Source organism: Neovison vison, chromosome 4 (genome assembly GCF_020171115.1).
Source record: "Neovison vison isolate M4711 chromosome 4, ASM_NN_V1, whole genome shotgun sequence".
NCBI classification, from domain to species: Eukaryota; Metazoa; Chordata; class Mammalia; order Carnivora; family Mustelidae; genus Neogale; species Neogale vison.
The window spans coordinates 209528206-209552390 of record NC_058094.1 but is presented as its reverse complement, the minus strand read 5'-3'; the positions used below and the strand labels follow the sequence as shown (position 1 = coordinate 209552390).

General features: G+C 38.9%; 1 protein-coding gene across 3 annotated transcripts in view; it reads left to right on the top strand.

Annotated features, from left to right (window-relative positions):
* CEP41 (centrosomal protein 41) overlaps positions 1 to 24185 on the top strand; it is a 48313-nt gene that overhangs the window by 14177 nt on the left and 9951 nt on the right. The window contains exons 1-6 of one of the 3 annotated variants that reach the window (XM_044246574.1): positions 295 to 351; positions 9738 to 9842; positions 9968 to 10444; positions 14606 to 14653; positions 19566 to 19627; positions 20584 to 20653. In XM_044246574.1, coding sequence (XP_044102509.1) covers positions 14614 to 14653; positions 19566 to 19627; positions 20584 to 20653 — 172 coding nt within the window. In that variant the 5' untranslated portion in view covers positions 295 to 351; positions 9738 to 9842; positions 9968 to 10444; positions 14606 to 14613. Of the gene's footprint in view, positions 1 to 287; positions 352 to 9737; positions 9843 to 9967; positions 10445 to 14026; positions 14080 to 14605; positions 14654 to 19565; positions 19628 to 20583; positions 20654 to 24185 lie in introns of those variants that run through there. The other 2 variants (XM_044246572.1, XM_044246573.1) reach the window with 2 other exon arrangements.

The following is a 24185-nucleotide window of genomic DNA, read 5'->3' as shown; positions in this document are numbered from 1 at the left end:
TCTTCACCCCCACCCCCAAATTACTCGTGCTATGAGATTATTTTGACAAAAAAAAAAAAAAAAAGGAAATATTTTGACAGAAACAAGATAACCGTCTTCACCTGTGGAAATGTTGTCGTGAAGAGTTCTTGACTGAAGGGACAGTTGGACCTCTAGAGCTCCTTTCTTCTTTAAATTTGATGAAATTTTAGCATCCGTTCTATTTTTTAAATATCTGATTCTTTCCTGCCTTTGTCACCCTTACTTTTATATTAACTCAGGTAATTGTGAATTTTCTTAATTTTTAGTATCTGACCAAAAGAATACCACAGAATCCACGGTATCAGCATATCAAGTCAAGACTGGATACTGGTGAGTAAATATTAGAAAATTAAAACTTAAAAAAAAAATCCAATAACAAATTACTGTCAAGAAGCAGGCTGTTATACCTGCTGTCAGTCAAAGCTCAAGGTTTCTCACATTCCAGCCCCATGGCCTTCCAGGTTCACGCTCTGTCTTTGAAACCTTTTTTTTTTCCCTTCAGATTATCAGTAAAAATTTCTATTTACATAACTTAGCTTCTTATAAATTGAAAAACTGATAAAAACCTTGTTCAATAAATTACAAGGCCGAGGCTAAATAAATACCCCTAAATAAATAAACAAACCTCTCTTTTGAAACACTTCAAGTATATTCCTTTAAACTTGGAGTAATAGATAGTATCTGTATATACTTGTTCGATTCAGTACTTGCCGAGTACCAACTACATGCAAAGTTATGGACATAGAAAGATGAGTGTAAATTGTGAATTTTGTGGTCAAAGAGCTTATCCACTCCCCGGGTCCCTAGTGGATTTGCAGGCTTTCAAGATTTTTATTTATTTGTTTAGTTTTTCAACCATTCAAAGTCCTTTGTGGCAAATCCATTCTTTTGAGAAGGTTTTGCTAGTGGATTGGGGCACCACATGCCTTTGGCAATGCTGAATTTGCCACAGGTAACCTGAGGACAACCAAGAAGATATAGACAAGATATTGACTTGGTTTGAATCTCATTCATTTTGTCTTTCCCTTCCTCCAGTCTCCTTCGAAATTACTGTCTTCCATTATGCAAGCTTGCTCATATAAAATGAACTTCAATTGAATGTTTTAAATGAACCACCTTTGCAGATACAATTTCTTGGGACCTTTCTTTCAAACATTTCCAAGCTGTATAGATATTTATCCTTGCAAATTTCCTGTTTGACAGTAGGTAGAAAATTTTATCTCCGTTTTTGAGGAGGAGGAAATTGTGACATAGAGATTGTGTCATTTACTTCAAGTTCAATGAAAGGAGACAGAATAAGGGTTTGAATGCAGGGTGCAGAAGTCAGTGGTACATCAGGAGACCTGGTGTGAAGCCTGGCCACTGTCTCTTCAGCCAGCTGCCCCAGCTTTTCCCTGAGCCTCATTCCTTCAACCACAAATGCCTTCAGTTTCTCCATCTCTACCTGCCCCCCCAGCCCCTTAACTGTACCTGTGACCCACTCCTCTGGAATAAGCTATTCTGTGAAGGAAGCACTTTGGTTAAAAATGCTATGTATTTTTTCTGAGGGGTCCAGATAACATTTAAAAGGCAACTATAAAGGAATGCATTTCTCTTAGAACCTTCTTAAAATGAAAACTTTTAAGAGCTGAGGTTTATTTCAGATATATAGGTTTGTCTGTATCTTCATAGATTTTTCTCCTGGAAATTGAATTGGGATTTGTGAATAAAAACCCATTTCTTTCCCTTCCATTCCTCAATTCTTAACTAAAATTTGACTTAATAATAAATAGTACCTGAAATTAATTTCCTCTTTTTTTTTAAATTGAGATACAGAAATATGCTTTTTGTAATTCATAGTAATTGCCGATAACCTTTTATATCCCCAGATTTTTAAAGTAGTGTTTTGCTAATTAAACTTTTTATTTTGAAGTAATTATGGATTCACAATTTTAAGAAATCATGCAGAAAGTTCCCATGTACCCTTTACCCAATTTCGCATAGTAACATCTTATGGAAACTATATAGTATAATAACCATGATACTGACATTGACACATACAAGTCTAAATTCAGAACATTTCCAGCACTGCAGGGATCCCTCATGTTGTCCTTTTAAAGGCATATCCGCTTTCTACCCTCACCCCTTCCTTAGCCCCTGACAACTACTAATCTGTTCTTCAATTATATGATTTTGTCATTTCACAGGTGCTATATAATGGAATCATACAATATGCAACTTTTTTTTAATTGGCTTTGCACTCTGCATAATTCTGTGGGGATTCATTAAGGTTGTTGCATTTATTAGTTGATACTTTTTAATTTATTGAGTAGTATTCCCATGGTATGGAAGTGCCACAGTTTAACCATTTATCTGTTCAAGGATGTCTGGATTGTTTCCACTTTTTAACTCTTACAAATACATGTGCTATCAACATTCATGTTTTGATTTTTGTGTGAATATAAGTCTTCATTTCTCCCAGATAAAGGCCCAGAAGTCCAATTACTGGGGGAGATGATAGTTGCATTTGCAGTTTTTTAAGGAACTGCCAAACTGTTTTCCAGAGTAGCTAGACCACTTTACCTTCTTCCCAGCAATGAATGAATGCTCCAGTTTCCCCACATCCTCACCAGCATTTGGTGGTGTCACCATTTTTAATTTTAGCCGTTCCGCTAGATGAATAGTGGCATATCACTGCCATTTTGATGTGTGTTTCCCTGATGGCTAATGATGTTAAACAGCTCTTCATGTACTTATTTGCCATCTGTATATCTGACTCAGTGAAGTATCTCTTCGTGTCTTTTGCCTGTGTTCTGATTGGACTGTTTGCTTTTTAATTTGAATGTGGAGTGTTCTTTATAGATTTGAGCTACTGATCCTTTGTTGTTTGCAAATATTTTCTCCAGTCTGTAGCTTGTCTTTTCATTTTCCTGGCAGGGTCTTTGAAGAGCCTAAGTTTTTAATTGTGGTGAAGTCCTGTGTATCAGGTTTCCTTTTCTGGATCATGCTTTTGCTGTCAAGTCTAAGAATTCTTTGCCAAGACTAGATCCCAGAAATTTTCTATCGAAGTTTTTTCCTGAAAGTTTTATAGTTTCAGGTTTTACACTTAAGTCAACAATATACTTTGATAAAATAAATCGAAAAAAATAAGAAACAAAAAAAGAGAGAGAGCACCTGGGTCACTCATTTGGTTAAGCTTCTGCCTTTGGCTCAGGTCATGATCCCAGAGTCCTGGGATTGAGTCCTGCACAGGGCTTCCTGCTCAATGGGGAGCCTGCTTCTCCCTCTCCCTCTGCTCCTCACCTCTGCTCCTGCTCTTGCTCGCTCACTCTCAAATAAATAAATAATAAAAATACAAAAAGAGAAAACAAAACATTTTGAGGTGATTACTGTATAAGATATGCGGCTTAGATCAGAGTTAACTAACTTTTTGCTTATGGATGTCTAGTTGCTTTAGCTCCATTTGTTAAAAGCCTGCCTTTCCTCCATTGAATTTTGCATACTCACCTTTGTCAGAGAACAGTTTAGCACATTTATGTGGATTCATTTCTGGGTTCTCTCTTCTGTTCCGTTAATCTATGTGTCTGTCCTACCACTATCTCACAGGCTTGATTAAAATTGGTTAGACTGATTACTCCCACTTTCTTTCCCTTTACAAATTATTTTAGCTATTCCAATTCCTTTGCTTTTCCGTATAAATTTTAGAATAATTTCATTTACATTTACCAAAAAAGCATTGCTCTGATTTTTTTTTTAAGATTTTATTTATTTATTTGACAGACTGAGATCACAAGTTGGCAGAAAGGCAGGCAGAGGTGCGGGGGTAGGCAGGCTCTCCGCTGGGCAGAGAACCTGATGTGGGACTCGATCCCAAGACCCTGAGATCATGGCCTGAGCCAAAGGCAGGGGCTTTAACCCACTGAGCCACCTAGGCGCCCCTGCTCTGATTTTGATAGGAGTTGCATTGAACCCAAATACCAATTTAGGAAAAAACTGACATCTTTACTATGTCGAGTTTTCCAGTCTATTACTATAGTACACTAGTCCCCCACCCCCCCGCTGCCCCCCACCTTCCAGTTTCAGTTACCTGCGGTCATCTGCAGTCTGGAAGCAGACACTCCTCTTCCTGATGCATCTCAGAAGGTCAGTAGTAGTTTCATGCTACGTTACAATGCCTATGTCATTCACTTACTTCTCATCAGGCATTTTATTATCTCACATCATCACAAGAAGAGGAGTATAAGATGTTTTGAGAAACAGACCGCTTTCCCATAACTTTTATTGTAGTATGTATTATAATTTTCCTTTTTTATTATTAGTTATTGTTGTTAACTTCTTACTGTGCCTAATTTATAAATTAAACTTTATCGTAGGTATATTAGTGTAGGGAAAACAGTACATACAGGGTCTGGTACTAATCTGTGGTTGCAGGTGTCCACAAGGGGGGACAAATTGCAGCATAAGTATCTGTCTCTTAGATTTATATGTCTGTCAGATTTACACCTAAGTATTTCATTTTTTGTTTAGCAGTTGTAATTGGTGTTATCTTTTTAATTTTGGTGTCATTGTGTTCATTGCTAATGTATAGAAATTACAGCTGATTTTTATATGTTTCTCCTGAATCCTAGGACTTTGCTAAATTCACTTATTAGGAAAGAGAAGAGTTTGTTTGTTTATTGGGATTTTTTGTTTGTTTGTTTTGTTTTTTGTTTGTTTTTTTTTGGTAGATACCGTGGGCTTTTCTCTGTAGACAGTGGTGTCATTTACAAAAAAGAAGTTTTATTCATTCCTTTCCAGTCTGTGTATGTGTTTTATTTCCTTTTATTGCCTTATAGTGCACTGGCTAGGACTTCCAGAACTATGTCAAATAAGAGTGATGAGAGTAAACATCCTGTCTTTTCCCTAATCTTAGGGGGAATGCATTCAGTCTTTCATCATCCAGTATAACGTTAGCTGTATCTGACTGAAGAAGTTTCCTTCTATTCCTGTTTTTCTGAGAATTTTCCATCATGAATGACTATTAAATTTTAACAAATGATTTTACTGCATCAAGTGATATAATTATATGATTTTGTCTTTAGCCGGTTAATATGGTGGATTACCTTGATCTGCAAATATTGTACTATTGCTACATCCAGGGACTAAACCTCACTTAGTCATGGTGTGTAGTTCTTGTTATATATTGCTCAGTTCTGTTTATTATTTGGCTAAAGATTTTTGTGTCTATATTAATGATGTGCATTAGTTTGTAATTTTTGGGCAGTGGGGGGGCTGTCTTTGTCTAGTTTTAGTAACAGGGTAATACTGGCATCATAAAATGAGGTGGAAAGTATTTCCTCATGTTCTGTTTTTGGGAAGAGATTGTATATTATGAATTGTACACTTAAAAACGGTGACTTAGGGATGCCTGGGTGGCTCAGTTGGTTGGACGACTGCCTTCGGCTCAGGTCACGATCCCGGAGTCCCGGGATTGAGTCCCACATCGGGCTCCCAGCTCCATGGGGAGTCTGCTTCTCCCTCTGACCTTCTCCTTGCTCATGTTCTCTCTGTCTCTCTCTCAAATAAATAAATAAAATCTTTAAAAAAAAAAAACAAAAACGGTGACTTATAGTGGCACCTGGGTGGCTCAGTTGGTTAAGCATCTGACTCTTGATTTTGGCTTGGGTTATGATCTCAGGGTTGTGAGATCGAATCTGGTATTGGGCTCTGAGCTGGTCCTGGAGCCTGCTTGAGATTCCCTCTCTCCCTCTGCCCCTTCCGCCCCCACGCTACTCCCACTGATATTCTCTCTTCTCTTGAAAAAAAAATTTAAATTAAAAGGTGACTTTTATCATATGTAAATTATACCTCAGTTTAAGAAAATAACACACCATTAGAAAAAATACTGAATAGAAAACAAAAAACCCTGGTGTTAATTGTTATTAATTGGTTAATTGGTGTTAATTCTTTCTTAACCATTTGGTAGAATTCTCTAGTAAAACCATCTGAACCTAGAGATTTCCTTCCTGAGAGTTTTTAAATTTTGAATTTAATTGTTTCATAGTTATGGGGCTATTCAAATTACTTGTTTCCTATTGGGTGGGTTGTGGTAGTTTGTATGTTTTGAGGAATTAGTACATTTCATCCAAGTTTTCAAATTTATGTGTGTAGGACTGTAATCTTCACTTATTATCCTTCTGTTGTCTGAAGTGCTAGGCCCTGTTTCATTCCTGATACTGCTCATTTGTGTCTCTTCCCTTTTTTCTTTACTATGGATTTATCCATTTTACTGATACTTGTGAAAAACAAGCGTGTGGTGTTTAAAATTTCATTGATTTTTGCTCTCATCTGTATTGTTCCTTCCTTCTGCTTTGGGTTTATTTGTTCTTCTGTTTCTAGGTTGTTGAGGGTGGGAACTTAGCTTATCGTTTTAAGACTTTTCCTCTTTTTTAATGCATATAGTTAGTGCTGTAAATTTCTCAACACTGCTTTAGCTGTGTCCCACAAATTTTGATATGTTGTATTTTCATTTTCATTCAGTTCATTGTGCCTTTTTATTTCCTTTGAGACTATCTTTCTGACCCATGAATTATTCAGAAGTGTGGTGTTTCATTTACAAGGGTTTGGAGATTTTCCTGTTATTTTGATTTCCCGTTTGATCCCATTGTGGTTGAAGAACACACTGTTTTGATTTTTTAATAAATTGTACTGATGGGGGGACAGTTGGGTGGCTCAGTCAGTTAAGTGTCTGCCTTAGGCTCAGGTCATGATCCTGACTAAAGCCTTGATCCTGAGATCAAGCCCCATGTCAGGCTCTTTGCTCAGCAGGGAGTCTGCTTCTGCCTCTGCCCCTCCCCCTGTTCATGATCTCTCTCTCTCAAATAAATAAATAAAGTCTTTTAAAAATACCTTTAAATTACCTTTAACATTGATGTTCATTTTATTGCTCAGGATATGGACTATCTTGGCATTTATTCCATAGGCACTTGAAAAAACGTACATATGCATATTTTTGCTTCATATTTTTCTTCTTTCCTTAGCTTCTTTTTCTTTTTTTTTCTTTTTCCTTTTCTTTTTTTCTTTTTTTTCTTTCCTTTTTTTTAATAGTTTTTTTTTTAAAGATTTTATTTTATGTAATCTCTACACCCAATGTGGGGCTCATACTCACAACCCCAAGATCACACACTCCACTGACTGAGCCAGCCAAGTGTCCCTACTTTTCCTTTTTGATTAGAGAACTTTCTTTAGCTCTTCTTTAGGGTAGGTCTGCTGGTAAGCAGACTCTCTGAGTTTCCTTTCATCTGCAAAATGTCTTGATCTCCTTTCATTCCCGAGGGGAATTTTCTCTGAGTGGGAGCCTAGGTTGACAATTATTTTCTTTGAGACCTTGAAAAATACTGTGCCACTTTCTTCTAGTCGCCATGATTTCTGATCATGAACTGTTTTTCCCATATAGGTAAGGTGTCGTGGTTTTTTTTTGTTCTTGCTGCTTTCAAGGTTCTTCTTTTCTTTAGTTTTCAGAAGTTTGATTATGATGTATCTGGTGTGGGTTTCTTTGGGTTTATCCTGTTTGGCATTCACTGGGCTTGTATGTACATCTATAGATTCATGTTTCTTGTCCAATTTGGGAAGTCTTCAGCCATCGTATCTTCGAGTACTTTCCCATCCCCACCTCCTTGATCCTCTTTCTGGTGCTTTGATGGCACCTCATCATAGCCCAGCAAGGATAGAAATCAAGCCCCCCCCCCGACCCCACCCCTACCCTACCACCCTAACATTTGCTGACAGGTGAGGGTGGTGTTTGGTTGGAGTAAAGCAGTTATTGTCTGACAGTTTTCTGGCTTGCTAGGCTGCCCCTTCCCCAGTCCTTTGGGTGGAGCCAACAGGCTTTTATGAGGGATTTATTTTTTCCTGTCTGTCCATTGGTGTTTCTGGGTTGCTGGCTTCTTTAGCTCCAAGTCTAAGATATATGAGGCAAACAAACAGGCAAGACAGATAAAAAAAAAAGCCAAGTAAGTCAACTATCGTGCCATTTCTTGGGTCCTGAGGTCCCTACCCAGTCTGCCCTCCTGTCTCGCACCTATCAAGTCTTTTTTTCATATTTTATATGTAATGTCCAGGGCTTTTTTATTATCAGTCCTTTTTTATAATTGATATATTATTGTCTTAAATTGAGATATAATTTACATACCATAAAATTCATACTTTTAAGCAGTTCAGAAGTTTTTAGTACATTCACAAAGTTGTGACTCCGTCATCATTCTAATTGCAGAACATTTTTGTCATCCCAAAAAAGAAAGCCCATATCCAAGAGCAATCACTTCCCATTCCTTACTTTTTCCAGTCACTGAAAACCACCAGTCTACTTACTGTATCCATAGTTTGCCTATTCTGAACATTTCACATAAATGGAATCATGTAATATGTAGCCTTTTGTGTCTGGCTTCTTTCAGTTAGCATAATGGGTTCAAGGTCTGTCTGTGTTGCAACATGTATCAATACTTCATTATTTTTTACTGCCAAATAATATTCTATTATATAAATATATTCCACATTTTGTTTATCCACTTGCCAATTAACGGACATTTGGGTTGTTTATACTTTTTAGCCACAATGCTGCTATAAACATTAATGTACAAATTTTTGTGTGAACATATGCTTTTAATTCTCTTGGTTATATACCTAGGAGTCACATAGGACCGTATGTGGTAACTCTGTGTTTAATTTTTTGAGGAACTGCTAAACTGTTTTCCAAAGCAGCTGCACTACTTTGCATCCTCACCAGTAATATACGAGGGCTCTTTTTCTCCACATCCTTGATGATGCTTGTTACTGTCCATCATTTTGATTATAGTCATCTTTGTGGATATGAAGTGGTATCGCATTGTGGTTTTGATTTGCATATTCCTAATGACTAATGATGTTGAGCACCTTTTTATGTGCTTACTGACATTTGTGTATCTCCTATAGAGTGATACCTATTCAGATCATTGGTCCAGTTTTTACTTGTTGTTGTTGTTTTTTTCCTATTGCTGTGTAATAATAGTTCTTTTACATAGACTGGATCCTAGACCCTTATCAGAAATATAATTTGCAAATACCTTCTCTCATTTTGTGGGTTGTCCAGTGTTTTTGTTGTACTTAGCTGAAGGAGTAAAGTACATCTACCTCATCTTCCTGGAGTCATAAGTCTCCCAAACTAGTTTTAGAATAGCTTTTGGAAGGTCCAAAGTGTACTCCATTGCTTAAAACGGTATTTTAAAGTCAGTGTGGGACTATGCTAGTGTTTGATTTTTGTTTTTGTTGTTGTTGTTGTTGTTGTTGTTGTTGTTTCAAACTTAGACATGATTTTGAAGTCAATTTCAGGGGAGGGTTTTAATGGTTTTTTCCTATGACTTGTCTCCTTGTGTATTCAGAGAAAGTTTCCGCTTGGTGTGCCATGGCCTATTGGTTATGTGCCGTGATACATGTCCCATTAGCTCTCTGGGTAGCCATCAGGGCCCAGGGCACCCAGCATGTACACCAGCATTTTGTTAAAATATTATCATTTATATGTGTACCGAAAGGTACAAAGGGTGAGGAGTCCTGGTTAAGAGAGCACAAGAATAACCTTATAGCCCCATGAGAGTAAGGAGCCCCTGTCTATGGTACGTTTTTAAGCTCTGCAGTCAGAGCAGTGGAAATAGGGCCAGGTGTGAGTGAGCATTCCTCATTTCTAGGCAAAATAGATGGGTCTTTAATCTTTTCTTACCAAACAGTGAGCAATTCAGAGTTAATCACAAGGAATCAAGAATTGCATGGTATCTCCGGTCTTCGCCCAGATCACCTCCTGAGTTCTTCAAAGACTGCTGTCTTCTTCCTGGGTAAAGATTATTTTTGACTTCTATGCTTCTGACTCTACTTCTCCTATAAACTCAAACACTACTATATAGCCACGCTAGAAACAGCAGAATCATTTTGAACTTCAAATATTTCTTTTGTTCCATAGGTGCCTGGGTGTCTCTTACCGGCTCCCCAGCCTTGCCAGCCAGTGCCATGAATGGATTATGCTTCTGACGAAATCCCTGACGGCGTTTTGTTCGGTCTCCACCGCAGGGTTCTGGTGTATTCTCAAGCACCGTTTCTGGGTTTCCGTTCCGCAGCACCACAGGCTGATGAAGGGACACTTTCCAAACCGCAGGGCTCTCCCTTTGTCAGTGTCCTGCACTCTTTCATCGCCTGCATTAGCCTCTCATTTCAGTCTCTAGCCAATCTAATTTCAAATGTCTTCAGTTTTCTAAAATTCTGTAGATTTTTCTCCACTGTGCCTCTTCTAGCCTTATTTTCAATTTTTTAAAAATTCATATTACTCTTGTTATCACCACACAAACTAGTCATTTTCTTTTTTTTTCTTTTTTAGCCTCTACTCTGCCTGAATATTTGCTAATAGCCTTGATCTTAAGCACTCAAACTCATTATAGACAAGGTACTCTTCACTTTTATTTAGTATTTAATTCTGTTTCTTATGTCAAAGGAAGAAATGTATGTGAAAGCCTTTTATAAACCAGAAAGCACTATACACTCATATAACTTACTGAGATTAACAAAGGACCACTGTGCTTCTTTTCACGCTTTCTGCTCCTTCTGAGCCAAAGAACTTCTCAGTAGAGGAGGGAAATATTGAAGAAAAATAAAGCAATGGAGTTGTCTCTTAGCAACTGAGTTCGTGCCTTATAAATCTTGCCCACTTTAGATTGCTGCTGCTCAAAATCACTTGCTTTCTTTACTGGCTCATTACAAATAATGTTATTAAATTATAGGAAAACAAAGGGAAAAAAATCGAACAAATGAGTCACTCCGTTTATTGACTTTGCTCTCTCTTGTGTAGCACTGTTGATGGAGTTGGGTTGTCTCTTGATTCTAATCGCGAAACTTTTTTATGTATATAAATACATATGTCTATGTGTGTGTGTGTGTATATATATATAGAGAGAGGTGTGTGTGTGTGTGTGTGTGTGTAGGTAGGTAGCTTTTTTGTAATTTAAAATATAAACTTAGGTAGAAGCCGAATGCCACCTTATACATTTCGAGGTTACCCAAGTCTTGAAATAATATGGATGTCACATAGATAGTACAAAACAGAAACTGTGATAATGATCAAGTTGTGCATAGCTTAAAAAAAAAACCAAGTGTCCAAAAACGCAAGCCAAATTGGGGGCATGATAATTTGTGTTATAAAATAATTCATTATAAGGATTCTTCAGATAGTAGATCTTCATAGTCTATTTCACTTAGCAAATAATTCCAAGTACCTTTTGTGCTAGACAAGGGAAGAGATAAAGATTCCGTGTGTGTGTGTGTGTGTGTGTGTGTGTGTGTGTGTGTAAGTAGTCTTTGGCTTTCACTATCAGAAGGTAGATAAGACTTGCACACAAATGAGGCGGTAGGATGATGAATTCCTTGTGGGTGGTGAGCTGAGTCTGTAGAAGTTCAGAGGAGGGAAAGGTCACTTCCAGCTGGGTGAGCTATTATGATTACATGGACAAGATGACATGTTAGAGAACAGAAGACTAACGGAGAGTTTGTCAAGTTTAGTAATTAAGGCAAGATTGAAGAGGCAGGTAAGACGTTGGCGCTTTCAGCTCTAGAACAAGGAGTTTAAACTTTAGTCAGGAAGCAATGGGGAGCCACTGACATTTTTTTTCTTTTAATCAAAGTCTTGTCTCAGAAAATTTATCTAGCAGTAATGTGTAATTTCAGTTAAAAGAAAAGAACTGGTTTGCTGATAGTCCTTTATTCTCCTTTTGTATGAAACAAAGCTGCATTTATAAATAAGCCAATTACAGAGTTGATTCATTTCTAGTCTTTTTAGAAGGTAGTCAAAAGCCTGTTTTCAGATGCAATTAGATCCAGTAAGATAAACTGCATAGTTAAGATAAAAGTGTTCTATGGAGTGGGGTGAAATACTGCATTTTATACTTTCTAAAATCATTTTTAAGGATCTTTCATGGCAGGCATCCTAGTGTCTTTCTCCACCTGAAACAATGCAGAAATTCCCCATTTCCTCTTTTCCCCCACTACTTGGATAGAATAAATGTCTATAATGAAAAGACCTTCTTATCAGTCACCCTCTCAGATTTGTTCTTAATTTTACCAAATATTTGTATACCTCTGCAAAAGACTGTGTTTGCCTGCCTTCTCCTTTAGTGGGAGAAACAGAAGGAGCGCCGGCCTACCTCACAGGGTTGTTGTGAGGCCCCACTGGTACAAAGACGAAGTGCTGGGTAAATACTCAGAAAATGCTGATAATTGATTGATTGAGAAATGGGCTTGGTGTTGGTTGGCTGTTGGTGGAAACCTCTCTAGACTGGAAATGGCAGTGTTTTAATAATAAAGACCATATAATAAGCCTGGCTATTGTCTTCCATGTGTGGTGTGCCTCAGGGAGTTCAGAGCATAAAATGGGTCCCACCTGCTACTATTAGGGAAATCACACTTTCTACATATTTACCTCACAGTGAAATCGTGGGGTTTTTTTGTTTGTTTGTTTGTTTGTTTGTTTTTAAGATTTTTGTTTATTTGACAGAGATCACAAGTAGGCAGAGAGGCAGGCAGAGAGAGGGAGAGGGAAGCAGGCTCCCTGCAGAGCAGAGAGCCTGACGCGGGGCTCGATCCCAGGACCCTGGGATCATGACCCGAGCTGAAGGCAGAGGCTTTAACCCACAGAGCTAAAAGCAGCACTCCCGAGAGAAGCAGTATGTTCTCGTGAGCCATATTACAAACCAGGAGGTTGGGAACATTCAGCCCGGCTATCACTGGACAAATTGGTGATCCTTTTGGTACCTCGGCCTCCTTTTGTTTTTTTTTTAAGATCATTTATTTATGACAGAGAGAGACAGTGAGAGAAGGAACACAAGCAAGGGGGGAACTGGAGAGGGAGGAGCAGGGAGCCCCGATATGGGGTTCGATTCCAGGACCCTGGGATCATGACTGGAGCCGAAGGCAAACACTCAACCAACTGAGCCATCCAGATGCCACTGTACCTCAGCCTTCTGACGAGACCGCCTAAAGCTGCCAGGCCAAAAGAAGCTAACTGCTGGGTCAGCAACACACAAATATAGGGGACTCAGGAACACTCGTGACCAAAAGCTGTTATGAAAATAGTTTAAGAATGAGACATTTGTCATGTCTTTCCCCATTGTATTGACCAACGGGTTTCCACCTGAGGTCAAAGTTGCAAAGGGAGAAGGGTGTGTGTTGAGGAAGAATTCGTGGCTCCCGCTCCAGAAATCTGGTCACATCTCAGGTCACTTCCAGCTGAAGAACCTAGAAAAGATCACATTTGATGCTATGTTGGTCTGGGGTGCTGTTTGAATCTCTTAGGCATTTTCAGGGTCTCTCCTGAGAAGTCTCGGGTGTTTCAGCAGCCCTGACTGCTGTCATGTCTTTCTGAGCTTTTGGAAGGCCACAGTCTGGGCTACACTGTACCATGCTGTCTCATCCTGATCTGGACAGTGTGTGTCTTCAAGTGGAAAAAAAAAAAACAAGTGTTTTCAACTCAGTGGAATTTTATTCTCTGATGAATTTATAAGTAAAGATAAAATAACATGTTGTAAGTTTTTTGTTTTGTTTTGAGGATGTATTTTGAGTTTCAGAGCAAGAATTTTCTCTACTTCTGACCTAAAACATGAAGAAAAGCTCAGGCTAGTCCTTAAAAAACATCAGTTCGTGCCATTAATTGAAAGCATTTCTTTTATCTGAAGTTGGGACTGAATCAGACTAGCTCCTCCCAAAGCTTAAAAGTTAGCACAATTTTCAAAATGAGAAAACTTTGAAACAGTTTTCCCCTTTTTTGCTGTATCTTTCGAATGCCAGGCAGAGCTTGCTGTGTTGAATCAAATTGAAGCATGCCCAGTGAAAAATAATAGCCCCTGGCTTGGGAACTAGACCTTTAGTTCGTTCGGAAACCAAAAGGATCCTGGCCCAGTTTTAGTGTATGGAAACCCTCCAAACCACCTTGGCTAGCCCCAGTATTGTAGAACCAGGCTATAGAACACGAGGGCTCAGTGCTCTCCGCAATGGTGGGAATCTGCTGTTATTTCTTAGCAGATCAAATCCATGGTGAATACTAGGGCACAGACTGTGTGGTCTAGTTCAGGCTGCAACATCAGCAAGAAAAGTTGAAGACCCAAGTTCAGGAAAGCAAGGGAAACCACAAAGACTAAGCAGAGGGCAAGGGCTTGCTTGGGTAGCCACAGCAGCACATTTTAGACATTCAGAGAGATCCTTGCTTCTTTCTTTCTTACTGGCACATTTTCCCCACAGAAAGATTATAGAAGAATAAAGGGAGGAGGAAAGTCTTGACTCAAAAAGAAAAAAAAAAAGATTATATAAAGTGATCATTTGTATGGGGACTTCCTAGTGTTTACTGTGTACCCTTTCAATACATGTGACCAGTACTTTCCCCTTGATTCCCCATCATTTAACGAGGCTATATAATCCAAAAGACTATTAATGTGGTCCAATTTACCTACTATGATTCTGTAAGAAGAGGATAGGAAGGCTTAGGGACTACTTGTCCTCCATTCTGTTTTTGCAGTGTTTGCTCATTTTCTTCTACTAAAAGCCTGTTTTATTCTCTTTCTAGGTAACAGTATGACTAAATACACAGAGAAGCTAGAAGAGATCAAAAAAAGTGAGTAACACTATTGATGTTCTGGGATAATGGAGCCCTGAAGTTCTAGAAGTAGGTTATTAACAATCTTAGCCCCATCCTACAGCTGACAGGCATGGAGAGCTATGGGAGGCGGGCGAGCCTGGCAGGTGCCAAGGAGGATGTGGGAAACCCATGTTCCATCCCAGCCAGCTGCTAAGGTTGTCGCCTGAGGGCTGAGTTCTGCCCAACTAACATCCCACAGGAGATGTTAGTGTTAGAATGCAGAATGAGCTCTCTAGTTAGGCAGTGAGCGTCCCAGCTTCTTGTTTCACTGGACTGCAATCTCCACGACCTTTTTCAAGGTCATGATCTTTCCCGTCTTCTTCGTTTTTTCTATGCCTGAGATAGTAAGCATACCACCTCTCCTTTCATAGCCTCTTTTGGCGTATAAATTAGTCGGTTATTCATGAAAGACATGGAGGGGCGAGAGGGAACAAGCTTAGTCTTAAGTGGTGCTGCCATGCCTTCTGAATTCATTGCAGTCTGCTTTCCTTTAATTAAAAATCATATGTCATGCACGTCCTTTTTACAAAGTAATCTGCTTCCAAGATAAGCTACTAGTCACCAAGTGCATCGCCCTTGCACAAAATCTTAATTTTTCAACTTGTGTCCAAAATGGATGGAAAGTATACACACCAAGGCCAGAACGAAAGAAGTAGAAACATCTGTTTCCTAAGATGGATTTGTCCATCTCCTCAGTAGAGGAACCCGGTGCCAGGGGAGTAGTTAGCTAATGGGAGGCAAGAGGCCCTCTAATGGTTCCCAGTTCAGGACTTCACTCTGGTAATACACATCCTTTGGGAAGAGAATATTACAAACCCAGAATTCACCATAACTTCTGTTTTTATAACAGGCCTTTTAATTTAAATGATAATGTTTCTGCTTCTTTTGAATTGCTGCGGTATTAAGAAACCCCAGCCAATAGCGTGGGGACTCAGGGGCGGCTTTATGCTGTGACCCTGCTGGTTGCCGTGTTCGGCTGTAAGCGCTGTTACAGACATTTGTTTTTTCCTGTGTAATTGTCACACCATCCTTTTCTTCTTCAATCATTTATAGCAGATTTTGTAATTTTATTATACTTTACATTACATAAGTATATATATAGAGAGAGAGAGGGAGAGAGAGAAAGAGAGCATATTTTACCATTTTAAACTTATTTGGAAAAAAATCTCATTACTCACCCATGCCTCATTGTTGTCATCCTTAATTCATCCACAGCAGGTAAAATTCAGCTGGCTTGCTTCTGGTTGGGCCTACGATCCCTTTTGCCTCCTACCCATTCGTAGCTTAGTATAAGCTCTCATGTCCACACCAAGATTTGTCCTCTGAAAATGTCCCATTCCACCCAGATTGCGGAACCCTGTTTAAAACACTTCTTAAAAGCACAATGTGGGGGCACCTGGGTGGCTCAGTGGGTTGGGCTTCTGCCTTTGGCTCAGGTCATGATCTCAGGGTCCTGGGATCGAGCCCCACATCGGGCTCTCTGCTCAGCGGGGAGCCTGCTTCCCCCTCTCTCTCTGCCTGCCTCTGTCCTGACTTGTGATCTTTCTCTCTGTAAAATGAATAAATAAAATCTTAAAAAGAAAAACAACACAATGTGGTTTCTCTAATATCTAAACTTTAAATGGAACTTGTCTCCCTACCCTCTACCCCCCCACGCCCAAATACCTCTAGATAAAGTCCTTGAAAATGTTTGCTTCCCTCTTTGGAAGTTTTGGCCTTCCTTTTATTAAGACAGGAGGCTCCTCTCACTTTGTTTCACATACTTTGTGCTGATTCCCTGACTAGAATTACTTCAGATTCTGGTTTGAGATCTACATTTTGGAAGCTCTTCCCTTCTCTTTCCCCATTTTCTGCTGTAGATGTTCCTTTGGGTCACAAGGGAGAAGAATATTGCCTTGTTTTGTGACACCCTAGACCCCTCACTTTTCTCGGGTTACCTCAGATGCCATGTCTTTCTGTGAAATCACAAACCTTGTTCTCTTACTTCCTTTGATTTGTCTTCCACTGTGAACCCAACTTCCCTTTGCTACTAACGTGTTTTAACAGAACCCTGAAAACGCAGAATTCCTTTGTAATCTGAATATTCTTTCTGCTCTGTCTCAGGAAAATAGGCACTCTGTGTCTATTGACTGCTCACAAAGCCTATTCTTGGCTTCTGGTGGTTGGATGACACTAGCTGAACCCAGTGTGAAGCATCCTAGATAGTCAGGTCTCTGTCCTTCCAGTAACTCGAGAGAGCCAGCCTGAGACTCCGCACTTACCGGAGAAGCAAAACTTGATAACATATCTGAAACTAGGATTTTTTTGTCTTCATCCCGGAGTTTGGGAGAAGTGAGGGTAGCAGAAGCTCCATTCTTAAAGCTCTGTTCGCCCTTGCAAGGACAGACTGACAGAGCTTTCCAAGTCAGCCTTTTTAATAAACTTTAAAACTTACCAGTAAAACGTCCAGGTCGATCTTTTATCTCTGAGTAAGAATGTCAGAGAGTCCTAACGATGGCTGTCCTTCTAAACAAGAACCAGGTATGTAGAGTTCAGGTTCAAATGTACAGCGGGATTCTGAGTGCCTATGAGAGGATCCTAGATATACCAGTCAGCAGAATAGACGAGAGCCTGTTTTTCATTTGAGATCATTTCTACTTTGTCAAAGGGGATTTGGATGGGTACATTTTGTACTGGGAATGTGAAGAAGTGGAGAAGTATTTCAAACTATGTAACTATTTATCAGTGGAGAAATGCCACAGAGCAAGCTACTTGAAAATTGTTGACTCTCTTGATTGGTTTATTTTATTGCCACTGTGATGGACATAAATGACTTTTGGTGGGCAGGTTGGTGGTAGTCTTGGGTCTGCGTCCTCGTGGGTCTTAGAAGCTCCTTCCCATCTAGGTTTGTTACTTTGTTGTATCCAGAAGAAGCTATTATCTAGAAGTAATGGTTAGTTATTAGCCACCTGTCTCTCTTTGAGACATAGGAGAGCAGAGAAGCTTGAATTCATTGTAACAAAGAGTCTTGGTATAGTGACAGAAGTCTAGTTGTTTGTTTGTTTGTTTGTTTGTTTAAGATGTTATTTATTTATTTGACAGACAGAGATCACAAGTAGGCAGAGAGGCAGGCAGAGAGAGAGGAAGGGAAGCAGGCTCCCTGCGGAGCAGAGAGCCCGACATGGGGCTCGATCCCAGGATTCTGGGATCATACCTGAGCCGAAGGCAGAGGCTTAACCCACTGAACCACCCAGGTGCCCCCAGAAGTCTAGTTTTTAAAGTACTATGATTTCCTGACTCTTGAGTCATAAGGTGTTTTGGTCAACCAAGCTAACATCCTCCAAAGGATTCGTTCTGCGTTGGTTTTTGGAAAATTCATGGAAATGATTAGTAACACCAGGTAAATAATTTTAAATACCTTTAATCCTTTCCTTTGTTGCTAGGAGTCTCGGTTTATGCGACTTCTACCCTGTGATGGCCATAGTAATTATCCACCTAACCTTGAGTAATTCGGAATTAATGAGGAAGTACTTAAAGAATCATGGCGCCAATATAAAAATGTAGAGATGAAGGGGAGCGTGAGGGTGGGTGAGAGTTCCATGCTGAAAACTCTTCGGAATTGGCAGTTATCTTCAGGAAATTTTAAGGAAGCTAACTTTTAACATGCCTCTGTGGGACAGATACTAGATCGTGTGAGACTGGCTAAATTTTAAGACCTTTCAATGTGATATGAAGAATTGTTAACAACAAACGAGCGTAAAAGTTGCCCCCATTTGAGTCATGTCTCAGGACTGTCGAGATAGAGCTGAATAAATACTGATGTTTCAGGAGGATGATTTTTTTTTTAAACTGTGGTTAAAAAGAAAACAACAACAACAAAAACAAACAAAAAACACCTAACATAAAATGTACCATCTTCACCATTTTTATTTTTTAAATTTATTTATATTTATATTTTTTAAAGATTTTATTTATTTATTTGACAGACAGAGATCACAAGTAGGCAGAGAGGCAGGCAGAGAGAGAGGAGGAAGCAGGCTCCCCATGGAGCAGAGAACCCAATGTGGGGCTCCATCCCAGGACTCTGGGATCATGACCTGAGCCAAAGGCAGAGGCTTTAACCCACTGAGCCACCCAGATGCCCCACTCTTCACCATTTTTAAATGTGACACTGCCACACAACAGATCTCGGGAACTTTTTCATTTTGGAACACTGAGTAGGTGGCTTTTTACGGAAGTGGAGTCGTGGAGAGACTGATAGAAAAGATTATCAGCACCAGGCCCGACTTTGTTCCCAGTGCAGTGGCAGTGGCAGTGGCGGTGGTGATTGGGGCAGAGGTGGGGGGAGGTTGTCCTGTGTCTCCAGCATAATTTGTAACCACAGGAACAGAACCGTTCTCCCTTCAGGGCAGAGTTAGAATAATAGGGTGTGACTGTCTTACCAGCTGTTTGACCTGGGGCAACTGAGCTTCTCTGGGTCTCTGTCCTCATTTGCAAAATGCAGGCGTTTATTCCCCCTTACCCTCTTTGTTGGGAAAAGGATTTAAAGTGTCTTATAAAATGCGTGTACTACAACAGTGGTCAAAAGAAAGAAAGACAGCAGAAGTAAAAGGGGAAAATGGTAAGCAGATAGAAAAAATGCAAGGGGTAAAGTCACCAGACATAAAAAGATGACTTATAAATTGACTTCAGGCTTCCTACCAGCCAAAGCAAAGGTGGGAATGTAGAGGTGATAAAAATGTGTGGCACACTTCATTTTGACCATACCGTGAGGATCCTACATGAGATAGGATATGTAAAAACAAATAAATCACTTGAAAATTACACTGTCTAACTTGATGGGTAGAAAGAATGAGTACCTCTAAGAAAAATATACCTAGAAAATTACTTGTCCTATCCTACTTTTCAGATTATAGATACAAAAAGGATGAGCTTTTCAAGAGACTAAAAGTTACAACTTTTGCCCAGCTGGTAAGTTTAACTAAAATCCTTTGGAGTAAAGACTCTAATCTGCGCTGGTTTATGTGAGTATTTCTAATGCCACGCTAGGTAATGTTTGCAGAAGAGTTCCTTCTGATTCTTTACACCTTCAGGAGGATTGATGTGTGGTGTGTGTGCTCGCTCAAGGGTAGTATGAACAGTCTTCTTTGGTAAGAATTTTATAAAGTGCACATTCTGCCTTTCAGTCATCACGCTATGGCTTAGGTTTGGGTTTTTGTTTTTGTTTTTGTTTTTTCCTTGCACCCTTTAACTTAATATTTAGAATCTAGAATTGTGGTCTTTGGATTGTTTGGATGTTTTTCTTCTCTATGAAACCAGGTGATTGCTATGGGCTATTTGTTACTTTGGGAAAGTCACTTTCTTCTTTCGGTTGAAAATTACGGACAAAGTGTCTCTCGGGCTCTCCAAACATGAGTTTCATTGATGTACCTCCGGACCTCAGCCCACCAAACCTCACCTAGGTTCTAGAACTTCATCATTAGGAGCTGAGCTGTGAAAAGTGCTTTAAAAACTATGTGTCAGTATACAGTGATGTGCTGAATATGTTTATAATTACTTTTATTTCCTCGTTGAATGTAGAGTTGTTGATTCAGTTCTGTCATTGCAAGTACTGCACATTGAGACTGAAATATATATGATTATTTATTCATGTTTCTTGTCCATATTGCCCTTTTGGTCTTTTTAGTTTATTATGTGATGTTTTAAATGAAGCTTTTTTTTCTGGAACCATCATTTGCGTGCGATATTATTACCACTCCCAAAACAAGGAGGCCTAAGATTTAGTCTCCAATGGAGGACACTGACGGTTCCTTAAACCCAGAGATCTTTTATGTTTGATGTTTCCTCATCTTTTATAAAAGACAGAATTGCCTCTGTTTAAAGACGAACATACATGCATCTATACATTTCATTCTTTCTTCTATCAGGTCATCCAAGTTGCTTCCCTATCTGATCAGACACTGGAAGTGACAGCTGAAGAGATTCAAAGGCTGGAAGGTAATGGAATTGAGGATGGGGGGTAGATAAGTGATTGACCATTTGACCGAAGTGCTTGCCCTGTCTGCTTCGCTGTTGTGTTCACAGAGAACTGGGACTTTGATGGATCTATTTGCAATTCGATTGTTACTCTCTGAGAAACGCTATCTGGTGCTTTAATTATTAATTCTTATTTATTTTCAAAAGCCATCTGGTTTTCTGGCTCTAACATTTGTAGTTTTAAATGTTTTTGATGTGTTTAATATACTAATTACTTTCCAACAAATATTTTTAGTGCCTTCTCTATACGCATAGGTCACAGTATTAGGTGCTAGGAGACCACAGAGGTGAACAACGCCCGCTCTGCTTACATGGAGCTGGTAGCCGCAAGTGCACACACACACACGTATGTATGCTGGATGAGAAGAGCGGGAACAGAAGCACGAAATCATGAACGTGACAGAAATTCATAATGGAGAACTGGAGAGAAGCCATCATTTGTTGAATATATATTGCTAAATACTGCACTCAAGTTTTCTTATTTACTCTTATCGAAAACTCTAGAAGGTACACTGTAGAGATGAGAAGCCCAAGCCTCAGAGGTTACATTACTTGCTCAAGGTGACACAGCCAGTAAGGAATGGGCTCAGGATACACAGATTTGCAGGTGTCTGGTAACAATCATTGTCTTTTGCTGTGGGAGTTCTGAGGAAGGAAAGGTACTTTCCAGTTAGAAAACTGAGGTAGGCTTTCTTAAAAAGCTTTTGAACTGGGCCATAAAGGAGGGTAGCATCTCAACAGGGTGCAAGTTAAGGGTAAGGTTCTTGCAACCTGAGCAAAGAAAGGCATGCAGAGAATGAGAAGCTCCAAGCGAGTTGGGGCAACATGTCATCCAGCCTGGTGGCCATGGGGTGGGTGGGGGTTGGGGGTGGAATGGGTGCTGGGTTGGAGATAGGGCCAGGAAGATAGGCTTCTAGAAGCTCCAGGTTTCCTTTCTGAAACACTGAGTGGAAAATAAAACCTCTTAGTTGTACTCTCATGAAAAAGAATACACAGAGTTAAGGTCTTTATTTTATCCTGAGGTACTCAACCATCAATGTGCGGCTGTTTACTGAAGGGCAATGTGTTCTGTGAAGGTTGATGGAGGCCAGGAATCTGACTTCTGATTTCAAGACAAGTTTCTCAGGAAGTCCCAAGCCCTGGTTTTGTGCGACTTAACTGTCATCTCCCTGGGCTTGTTTTTGTTAGGGAGGATAAAGAGCATCTGACAAAGACAGGAATTTATCTCTGACAGATGCCTCTCACACAGCAGAGAAATAAGGGCTCTTTGTAACAGAGATAATTGAGTCTCCTCATAGAAGTACTCCCAATTTTAACCTGGTTATATAAGTACCTGGATTTGGTCCTTTAATTCATTGCAATTGCAGCACTGGAACATATGGGCACATGCAATTTTCTCTTCTGAGATGAATTTGCACAGCAAAATAGGCTCTTATAAAGTAGGACACCATAATGTGTGAGTAATATTAGTGTTTTTCTAGTGCTCTACACAGAATAATAACTCACTCAGGAATGCCTGTAGAACAGATTGTATGCATATTGGCTATTTTTGAAGGAATAAAAAAAAAAATCTCCTTTTGTAATGTTTATTGTTTTTTTCCTGACTTAAAAAGTGTATTTCTAGAAAATTAGAAAACGGCAAAAAAAAAAAAAAACCTATATAAAGAAAATTAAATAATCCCTGCTAACATTTTGCTCTATTTTACCCCTATATAACTGTCCAGCCAAATCCCTTCTCTTTGGGCATGCTTGCGAATTGTGCTGTTTCAAATCAACATTTTATCATGCATACTATCCTATGCCATTAAATGGGCTTCAAAACCTGAATTATGAAGGTTATGTTGTCATATAATGCCTGTCCTGTGAATATACCATAATGTATTTAATTATTCTCCTATTGGACATTACAGTTTTTCTAATTTCTCACTTTTATAAAACAGTGCTGTAATGTAAATACATAAACATCCGTGTGCTTCTGATTATTCCCTGAAAATAAATTGCTGCAGATGGTCAAAGGATAGAACCGTTTTAAGATGCTGGATGCTGATTCCACATTATCTCCACAATGGTTCTTCCTATTCGCATTCCCAACAAATAAATGAGAAGACCTGTTTCTCTTCATCCTTGGCATTGCTGAATAATTATCATTTTTGCAAAAGTTTGCCAATTTGGTAGATGAAAAGTGGTATCTAATAATTTTCCTTTGAATCTCTCTGATCATGAAATAGACCTTTGTTGTACATATGTATTTGTTGGTCATACCTGTTTCTTCTGAGAACATTATATGTCCTTCCCCATTTTTTTCCTCTTGTGGTATGTCCATCTTTTACTGATTTGTAAAAAGCTCTGTATATTAGGATATCTTGAAATATTGGAAAGCAGTACAGCCTTGAAAATGAATGAGAAAAAGCTTTGCTTAATGATTTGGAACAGTTTTCAAGCTGTATCATTAAGTAAAAATAAAACAACAACAAAACAAAAAACCAAAGTGTAGAGCAGTATGAATGGCATTCTCCTGATATATAAAAAGGAGAAGAAATAAAATTGATGCTAAAGTCCATGGTTATTTTATTTCTGGAAGGAGACATAAATCTCTGAATGTAGTTCTCTTGGGAGAGGAGCCTGAGGGCCTATGGGTCTGCAGTGGGAAGGGACTTCCCTTTCCCTATTAATAGTTTTATCTTGTTTTCATTTTTACCTTGTGCACAGGATCTTTTTTCAATTAAAGCACTAGGTAATTAAAAAACACTTTGTAAATTAAGTATATTAACCTTTTCTCATGCATCTGGGTCATAGATATTTTTCCTAATTTGTTACTCACCTTTTAATTTTCATGTTGGTTTTTGACATACACGAGGTTTGTTGCATTTTTACAAGATTAAATCTATTAGCCTTTCATGTTGTGTTTTCTTTTATTGCCTTAGGCTCATAAAATCCAAAACAAGATAAATGATTCACCTATACTTTCTTCTGTTAGCTTTGTTGTTTGTTTGGTTTCCTACATCAATCTATTTGTTAATATTTTGGTATATGATGCGAGGGGGTTTTCTAATTTGATTTCTCTAGATAGGAGGCACAATATCCCACTATATCTACTCAGTCATTCTCCCTTTACCCACTCATTTGTGATGTTACCTTTAACATATATATTAGCTTTTTATGTATATTCTGGGTTTTATTTCTGTGTTCTCATACTCCACTGTTCTGGTTTGTGGTTCAGCATTCTTTTGGTCATTTATCTTTGCAATATATGTTACTATTTGCTAAGGTATAGTCTCTAAATTACCCATATGTATGAATGTGTGTCCGTGTGTGTGTATATGATATAAATATAAAATATTTACATACATTTTATATCACACGTATATAATATTTTATATATATATAAATATTTTTTTCTCATCTTTAAAATTCCTTTAAGCTTTTCAGAAATCCCATTGGAATTGTTTTATGTCTAAAAATTAAGTTTGGAAAGAATTAATATCATTTCACT